Source organism: Drosophila ficusphila, unplaced genomic scaffold (assembly GCF_018152265.1).
Source record: "Drosophila ficusphila isolate 14025-0441.05 unplaced genomic scaffold, ASM1815226v1 contig_197, whole genome shotgun sequence".
In the NCBI taxonomy this organism is placed as follows: domain Eukaryota; kingdom Metazoa; phylum Arthropoda; class Insecta; order Diptera; family Drosophilidae; genus Drosophila; species Drosophila ficusphila.
The window spans coordinates 8,935,533-8,945,315 of NW_025064091.1; the positions used below are offsets into that span (position 1 = coordinate 8,935,533).

Below are 9,783 nucleotides of genomic sequence, written 5' to 3' on the forward strand. Positions count from 1 at the left end.
TGCCGGTCAAATTTAGGCCTGATTTCAGTGGCTGTTTTTGAGTTCGATTTAAGCTTTTACATATTTTTTACATCATCCGTCCCGCAGAAGCCTCAAGGGCAAAGAGAAAAAAAGAAGGAGAGAGAACCTAATCGATTCGAATCGAATAGAACCGAATGGAACAGAACTAAATGTTTTGGTTTCTAAGAAATCTCGTTTCTGTCTCCTTATAATTGCTAATTTATTTATTTATTTTATATTCTTTTTTTCAGCTCTTTCTTTATTGTTTTGGCTAAGCGTTGACTGGGAAAAAATAAACAGAGAAACGAACGTTGAAAAATCAACAAAGATCAAATGCTCTTTTAAAATGTGTAATTCTTTTTATTGTTGAGTTAAAGATGATTTGTGTTCATAATTGTACTTTTAGTGGAACTAACTTTTGTATGTAATTCGAATGCAATAGTTCAAAATCCTCTGTATTTTATTATTTGATTATGCTAAATATTTGCAAAGTTCACAAAAAGATAGTTATTGTAAACGATTTACAAATTGCAGAGCTTACATTGACCTTTTAATATTTACTATGCAGTGAAACAATCTTGAATTAGTTTGTTGATCTCTCAATGAGTGTCAGATAGTCATAATACCCCAACAATAGTGACAAAAGTCGGCTAAAATTCGGCAAAATCAAAGCGGCCAGCGAAACGAGGGAACTGGGGGCTGCGTAACAAGTTGTTCGATCTGTTAATTTGCCAAAGAAATCACTGGCAGGCACGGGCGAAGGAGCGCAATAAAAATTAGAGACACGACACGGGCAAATGAAACACTTTCTTTTCGATTTGATTCGCATATGCATATGCAAATGGCAAATGTAAGCTGGAGATCCACAAAATTCGCGTTAAGCGGATGGTAATTAATGCGGCAGCTGCAGGCTTTTACCTGGAACTGAGGCGATGACAATTAATGGGGTGATGAGATGAGTCAGATTACTCCGATCGGATCTCCGGTGTTCGATGCTCGCTCGGTCGCCAAGTGCCAGCCACTCCCTTCGGGCGGTATTAGATAACTCGTTTGAAGCTCTAAGTGAGACATCAAGATCGGCTCAAAATCGAAGACAAAACTCCGGGGCGTGTGTGCAAGTATGCATAACAAATGCGATTCGAAAGATATCAAAGACACGGCACAAGACACGCCAACAGACACCAGGTTATGTTCCAAGGCGAACTAACTAACGAACAGCCATCACCAAACTGACAAGTCGCTGAAATGGCCAAAAACGTTTTCATTAGGCCAAGAAGATCGGCCGGCGCAACCAGAAGAAGAATATCGTATCGCCAAAGACCCCACCAAATCACACAAAATCCACACGCTCCTCAGCTGCCCGATGAAAAATGAATGCCGTGCGGCGTTCGCTTAAGTTATTAAGCATAAAACTTAAATTAGAGGCACCATTAGCGATTATCATTGGAGCTGCGTGTCCGGTCCGGTTTGATTTCAATCTCATCTCCCCCGATGGGAAAGCGTTTTTTAATTGACTTGATAGCTGCCAAAAGTCAACGCTTTTCCGCACCGAGAAGTTTATGCGAAAATTAGCAACTTCGCATTTGGAACTGAGATTCTGGGAACAGCTAAGAGTTTTATGGAGTCAAGCGACTGAAAGTTGAAACACTAATTTACTATCTTAAGTTTCTGGAAATGCAAAACGATCGAGATAAATATAGGCAGCAAAACAAACAAAACGAAATGTTTTCATAACATATTTTGTCTGTGTTGGAAACAATGTTTGAGTATTCAAATAAGGTGCCTATAAAAAACTGTGGCTACGAATAAAAAATATAAAAAAAGCTTACCCGATATTTTGTGCTATAATAAAATACAAAAAATGTTTGCAAAATCCGCCCGGAAGTTTTTAATATTAAACAGTAAAGTATTACAAATTTATTTAAGTCCTATAAAGCTTAAGTTTTTGTTTTCATACATATATCAGAATTTGAATAAACGGTTTAATGCAATAAAAATATTAGAGATCAAAATTTTCATACGGTAATTAATTAATCAAGAACTAGTTCATTAAAAATGATAATTTGAACATTATTTTTTTAATAGGTTACCTATAAAAATATGAAATATTACCATAACAAAAATGAATTCTTCACAATACAAAGTTGTAAGCTCATGAAGATTCTTTAAGAAGTTTTAAACATAGATCGAGAAGATAAATAAATTTCAAGTTTTTCGAAGATCACCGACAATGGAACAATTGGACCGTCAAAAAGGAGACAAGATAAAGACTCACCGACTGAAAACAAATCATACCGTAAATACAGCCATTAGTGTAACCAATCAGTATGCAAATGAGGGAAATACAAAACGTTGAAAAGCTACCGAAAGCCGAAAGCCGAAAACCGAGAACCGAAAACCCCACTCATCGGATGACCCTGTGCGGGTTAAATGGCATTTCCAAAGGCCCCAAGACACCGAGACCACGAGACCCCAACAGGCACTGATCCGCCAGAAGAATCCGACGGAAAGAATCGCATTTGATAAATTTTGATAAGACCGAAACGGAACGACTAATTAAGCGAAGGCTAAGCGCCGAACGAGACCTGATGCATTAACATATATGAAGGCATGAGAATGGGGCATCTTATCAGCGGAGAAGAATCACCATCGCTGTCGAAGAAGAATCGAAGAGTTGGAGAATCGGAGATTCGTTGGCTCCATTCAGCATTCATCAGTACTTTCGGAACTTGAAGCTCGAACTGGTCGCCCAAAAATCGTTAATCGTGAATCGACGCATATTTCATCGTTAGTATATATATTTTATATATATTCCATGCTTTATAAAAAATTAACGCAGATTTAAATTTACGCACATGCACACTCTTTCACACACATATAGTACACTCTAAAAAAAACACACACACACAGAGAGGGAGAATCATCATTAAACGTGTATGCTAATTTGATGATGGCGGTTTTCTAATTTTGTTGCCCCGAAAACCAGATTTCTATGCTGCGATCAGTCTCCGTCAGCAACCGAAAGCCCAGAAGAATTGGCCAGAAGACCCTAAAATGTAACATCTTCTTGGCGACTGGGGGCAGCCCCCATCAGCCCATCAGCCCATCCACATTCGATGGATGATCGCCTCGATTTGGGCTAATCCCCTCCCTCTTTGTTTTGTATATTTTTGGTTAGTCTTAGCCGTTGACAAACTTTGGCTTTGGCTTTGGCTTTTTTTTTCGATATTCTAAGCGGCAGCGACGCCGGCAGAGGCTCAGTTCGTTGTCCGGTTCCTATTTCTGCCGACGTCGCTGCCGGCGCAGCAGATAATACCATATATAAGGAAACAAGAAGTCGCATCGTTTGTATTTATTTGCTAGAATCAGTGAGCATCGGAACTAACCGAGCCGCTACAAAATAATATAGAGTCCTCGTTTCGAATTTTTTTTCACCACACACACACACAAACATGAAGAGTTTTGTAAGTGCCTAAATAATACAAAAAATATTGATCTCGAAAACAGCCTAAGAAATATTTCAAACTTTTTTTTGGTGGATCAAAAAGGATCAAGTGAAAGTGCGCGAAGTAAATGTCCTTAAAAGTGTGAAGATTTAAAAATCATAGGAACGACTTTAAAAATTATTTTGAAAATTAAAAACACAATTTTGAAAATTACTTGATATTGATAAAAAGTAAAAACGTATCTGAAAGTAAATACAAACAACAATTAAAACTAAAGGATTCCCCATTGATTCCGTATTTCGGGAATTGGTTAATTAATTTGAAGTATATAAAGAATAAAAACGAATTAAAATTCTTTAAATATAAGTTTAAATTCAAATTGACCTAAAAGAAATGAAAATGTTCATATCAATGACCCACACTTTAAGGAAAAGTCCGAGACAAAATTGATGGGATCACCTTGAGCGACCGCACAGCTCATCAACGTCAAAACAGACGAATGACAAATATCGAAACGGTTGGAACCCATTATGATTAGTGCCTCGGCCCGAAACCAAATCAAATAAATCACGGCAAATACAGACAAAATATATAAAAAAAAATAAAACATCGTTAGACTCGCGAGACAAAGCGACGCTATGCGGTCAGAAACGCCAGCAAATCGCGCGCGACTTTGATTAATTGCCCGCTAATGCGAAATGCAAAATACGAACACGAATACGAGAAATTAAATCGAAATTGAAGCGTCAAACGCCTGTGATCCACAGATCCACAAAACATGAAATGCTTAATCGAGCGATGGCGTTTTAACTAGACATTTTCTTTACCATCCTTGCAGCTGATCCTTCTGGGTTTCGCGGCTCTGGCGGCTGCCGATGTCAAACATCTGACAGATCGCAATCTCGACCTGTTCAAGTACAACCCCAGCGACGTCTACACCCTGCCCGAGGACATCGACGACGAGAAGCCGGCGGTCCACTTCAGCGGCGACGTGATGAAGGCCAAGACCGAGACCCTCCAGAACTACAATTCCGGCAAGAAGTTCAAGCTGGAGTGAGTATTTGCGCAGATTATTAGTGATGAAATAATATATGACCTGCAATAATATAAAGCTTAAAAATTATACAAAACTCAAGACAATATTTACATAATAGTAGAATATTATTTAATCGTTTGATATATTTTCAAAATTATTTTATTTCCGTTTCAAACAACCTATTAGCATTCTCTCTTTTTAGTCCTTCCTTTTAAAAAACCTAATAATTTCTTTAGTTAGAAATAACTTTAAATTTGCAAATCGTTATTGATTTTATGAATATTTTATTTTGTTACAAAAAATTTGAAGTATTTTCTAAACTTTACCAACACATCTTTTCATGAAGTAGATGACCCTTATACATAATTAAAAACAACTTTTAAATTAACTTTTTATATCTTTGGTAATCGAAATAAAAAGTTTTACATTTTTACTAAATGAAGTAGATGACCCTTATACATAATTAAAAACAACTTTTAAATTAACTTTTTATATCTTTGGTAATCGAAATAAAAAGTTTTACATTTTTACTAAATAAAACTCCTTTTTTACAGACTCAAGACCCAGAACGGAATCGAAGTGAGCAGCGTGGGCAAGCTGAAGGACGACAAGACCTTCGTGGTCAGCGGTTCCTACTCGTTCACCGGCGCCGATGGCAAGCGGTACAAGACCCGTTACACCGCCGATGAGTTCGGCTACCATCCCATCACCGAGCTGGATCTCGACATTCCCGAGTAAGTATTTAAAAATAACGAAAATGTATAAAAACCTTTAAAGTAGTTTCAACAGCTGAAACAAAAATAAGAAATTAAAAGCTGTTGGAATTATTTTTTTTAAATCTGAAACTTTTAAATCTGAAACTTGAAACAATTAAAAACAATACATATTTTAAAAAAATATATATATAAATACATTTTATATTTGAAATTACTTTCAAAACCCATTTTTTTTATTCATATTATTACATTCAATTTAAATAAAATTTTCAGAAAGAGCTTATTTTTATTTGATAATGCAAGTTTAAGAAACTTTCCTAACTGAAAACAAAACAGAAAAAATAAAATAATCATGTTTTGAGAAAATATTTTAAAAATTGATATTACAAAAAAATGTTTGGAACACTGTCTTATAAAAGTAATCCATATTAATTTTTTAGGCCCCAGCCCCTGGCCGCCGCCGCCCAGCGCCAGCCCGTGGATCCCAGCAGCCTGCTGGGCAACAAGAACCGCTTCCAGTTCCTGCAGCAGACTTTGGAGTCCGAGCAAGGACCTCTGCGGGGCAGTGGACAGAGCGGCGATGACTACAGCTACTCGTCTCCCTATGGAAGTGGAAGCGGATTTGGCATCGGAAACGGCAACTACGGAAGCGGAAACGGCAATGGCAACTACGGAAGCGGAAACGGAAACGGCTACGATTACCAGCCCCCTCAGGTTCCCCTTTCCACGCCATCTCGTCTGTACCTGCCAACGGCATAAGGTGGTTTTCGCTAAATCCACCTCTATTATATATATATTTATATATGTATGACCCCCCCAAGAAATCAAAAATACCTTTTCCCCTTCCCGATCCCCCGATTTTCCCCAGCTGCAAGTATTTAGTGTTTTAAGTGCAACTCCAACAGGCAAACGATGAGTAAACATGGCAAATCACAGAGCTAGCGAAATTTTTTTTTATCATTTTTTAGTGTTATACACGGAGCACAATTTTATATGATATTATACCTATATGCACGGATATATGTTATATATCTACCCCCAACACAAACACACACACACAAAACACAAAACAAACACACACACACACACACAAATCCCGACAAAAGAAACACACGAATCTATGTATATACACTGAGTGATATTAGTAGTAAATAAAATGGCTAAACTAACGATCAAGCTCTTAATTGGTTTTAATTGGGGATCTTAACGATAGATTTAATTAGGGGATCTAATGGTTCAGAAGTGGTCTAGACTTCTTTGAAGACCTTGGCTTAGGTAAATAAAAAAGTCCATAAATAAGCAATAAGCAAAATAGCAAAAGACTTTCGTTTTTTACCAAGTTCTTGGGTTCTTCAAATTGGAACGGATTTTTTTTTTAATTTTTAATATATTTTAAACGGAGCTCCAAAAACATTTCTGTATTGGTAGACACAAGTGTCGGGGTTTCGATTAAAGCCGAAAAGCAGGCAAATGAAACAAGTTTTAAACTTAGAAATATTGCAATTGTTCTACCAACTTTCAGAATATATATATTTTTTAAATTTTGTGGGGGTCCACTTGAAATTTCTGCAAACTCATTCATGTTTCTAGACCTTTTCAAAGTTGGATATCAGTTTTTTTTTTTTCAATTCGGGGAAATTTCTGTTTTTCTGAATTGTTTAGCTTTTTCCTTTCGCTTTTCAGCCTTTCAAATTTTGTAACTACAATCCCAATCCAGAGATAATAGTTCCACCTCTTAAAAAAAAACAAATTTTCATGATTTTCGAAAGTTTATTTGACTTTTTGCTCGTTTATGAACTACGATCCCATTTGGGTGCGTTCCTTGGTCCTTTGCTGTCCCTCCAGCAGCGCCTAGTGCTCGAAGGAGTACTTGGTGTAGTAGTCGTGGAAGAAGGAGTAGTCGAAGTGGCCCAGGTTGGTGTATCCCTTGAACTGCTGGTACTTCTCCATGGGCTCCTCGTGGTAGATCTCCACGTCGGCGAAGTACATGTTGGGCACGAGGAACTCGGTCTCGTCGATTGTCCTGTCGAAGGGATAACCGAACGGCAGGCTGTCCACGAATCGGGATCCGGAGCCAATGCCGCAGGAGTGAATGTGGTCGAAGGTGGAGTATTGCTTGTGTTCGGGTTCCTCGTAAGCGGTCACCATGAAGAACATCTGCATGGGCATTCCGTTCCTCCAGCCCATGGGCAAGATCAGGCGATCGGGGAATCCGCAGTGGGGCTCACTAATGTCCAGTGGGAACTCGTACTTGCCATCGAAGGCCAACATCACGTAGTGGTAGAGCTCAGTGTAGGTGGTGCGATCCTTGGTGGTCCATTGGTATTCGTTCGACTTGCGGATGATCTGGTTGGTGCCCGCCTTCAGTTCGTAGGTAAACTCGTCGATCTCCACGAAGTTCATGCGGTTGTCGGCCAGCGAGATGGTCCTGCCGAACTCATCGAACTTGGGACCCAAGAATGCACGGATCACCACCTTCTCCTCCTTGCTGGATTCGATGGTGTAGGTCTGGGTGAGGGGTTTGTGGTTCAGTCGCATCTGGCGGGCGAAGAGCGCCTTGTCCCACACGAACTGACCCTCGTGGAAGGTCATCTTTCCGTTGAGCAGATTGGTCACATCGTGGTCAACCAAATCGAAGTAGGTGGTCATCTTGCCAATGTCCACGTGCTTGAGGGTCACTCCGTCCAACAGGAGCTGCTCCTTGGTGTACTTGGGCAGGTGGTGGGTGAACTGGTGGTAAACCTCGGCGATTTCCTTGTAGAAAGTGTAGAACAGAGGATCGCGCATCATGGTCTCGAAGTTGAGCATCACGTGGGGAATAACCTCCATCTGCTGGTAGTCCACTTCTGCGATGTACATGTGGGCGAGGAGGTACCAGAACTGGAAGAACATCTTGTCGGCGGCGTCGATGTTGCCCTGCATCAGGTTGCCCACGAATTCGAGGGATTCGGGTTTGCGGAGATCGATCTTGTGGCCATCGCTGGTGAGGTAGTAGCCCAGATCGATGATGTTGTGCACGCGGTTCAGGAAGCCGGTGATCCTGCCGAGCATTTCGAAGTTGCCATGCGTCTCCATTTCGTAGTAGTTCTTGCGGGTGCTGAAGCCCACGCCGCCGTAGTGGATCAACTGGGGATTGTAGCCCATCTCGATTTCGTGGTGCCACGAGAACTCGGGAATCTCGCCCATCCTGTGGGAGAGACGCTCCATGTGGTATCTGCCCAGCAGCTGGTGCACATTGTGCAGCCACCACTCGCCACGTCGGTCGTTTTTCAGGCCAAAGGTGTTGGAGTCCAGGTAGAAGGCGTAGTCCATGTTCAAGTAGTACCAGTAGGCGTTCCATCCCAGATCCTCGGTGAAGTAGGTCAGCTTGGACTCCAAGTTGGTGAGCTGGAGGTCACGGCTGTAGTCCACCGGCATGTAGAACTTCTGCACGTCCTTCATCATGGCCAACCACTTGGCGTCCTGGTTGAACTCGTAGCTGTTCTCCCGCAGGATGTACTTGTCCTCGTGGTGGAAGTGCTCGCCCAGACCCATCAGTTTCCACCATTGCCAGGTCTTGAAGTCCTTGATGTACATGTAGTCGCTGGTCTGCAGGCCCTGTCCGTATGTCTGTCCGTATGTTTGTCCGTGGCCCTGTCCGTATTTGGTATCCTTGTGGTAGACATCCATGTACTCCTTCTCGTACAGGCTCATCCTCATCCACATATCGTAGTCGAACTTCTCGGCCTCCATCACGAACTTGCTGTGGAAGAAGTACTGCGGGAAGATCTCGTGGATGGCGGGCAGGATCAGTCCCTGGAGGTCCTCGCGGTGGATCACGGCCAGGGTCAAGGCGTGGACAAACATGCCCTCGTTGACGTGCATGCGGGCCCAGACCGCGTTGCCCATGAAGGTCTCCCAGTCCTTGGCGAAGTAGAAGAAGTTGAACAGACCGCGGGCCTGCTTGGCGTGGTATTTCACCAGGGCACCGAAGAACTCTCCCTTGGGCAGGAGAGCGTGTGCCTTGTGGGCCTCGAAGAACTTAGTCATGTACAAGTCATAGTGCTGTCAAGGGATATAAGTATGAATTATAATAAAAAGAAATGTCATACATGCTCAAAATATCATAGACCATTAGTTGCTTAGACTTTGAGGTGAATACGGACAGACATACGGACAGACAAACGGACAAGGCTATATCATTTTGACTGATAATCTTAATCAGTAAATTTAAATTTTAAAAAACAATATTTACGGAGTATGTAAGTAAATTGAATTTAAATAGAGTAATGTAAACTGATAAAGCCTTAGCAAAATTATTCTTATCAATCAAATTTTTTCCACTCACAGTGTAATGTGTCTCCTCGAAGTAGAACTTGTTACCCATCTTGATGTACTCCACGAAGGCCAGGGGCTCATCCACGCGGTAGAGGATCTCGAAGAGGAACTTCTGCTTCTGGAGAAAGGTTTGGTCGGCGATTGTGACCTTGTGCGACTGGTGGACACTGGCCGCGGCGACCAGGCCCAAACAGGCCAGCAATGCGATGGCGATCTTCATGGCAGAACTTCTACTCTTGACTTGCTACTTCAACTGCTCCGGATTGGA

At 41.3% G+C, this 9,783-nt stretch overlaps 2 protein-coding genes across 2 annotated transcripts; one reads left to right on the top strand and one right to left on the bottom strand.

The window, feature by feature from the left end:
• The first annotated feature begins 3,368 nt into the window (after positions 1-3,368).
• Positions 3,369-6,374, top strand: LOC108091155. The gene is made up of 4 exons (XM_017190191.2): positions 3,369-3,464; positions 4,285-4,499; positions 5,037-5,216; positions 5,639-6,374. Exons 1-4 carry the CDS (start codon positions 3,453-3,455, stop codon positions 5,955-5,957), a joined length of 726 nt encoding a protein of 241 aa, XP_017045680.1. The 5' UTR covers positions 3,369-3,452; the 3' UTR covers positions 5,958-6,374.
• A 574-nt stretch (positions 6,375-6,948) lies between these two features.
• LOC108091253 (larval serum protein 1 beta chain) lies at positions 6,949-9,783 on the bottom strand. The gene is made up of 2 exons (XM_017190368.2): positions 9,526-9,783; positions 6,949-9,242 (listed from the first exon to the last, which is right to left on the bottom strand). The coding sequence occupies exons 1-2, from the start codon at positions 9,733-9,735 to the stop codon at positions 7,050-7,052; spliced, it is 2,403 nt and encodes an 800-aa protein (XP_017045857.1). The 5' UTR covers positions 9,736-9,783; the 3' UTR covers positions 6,949-7,049.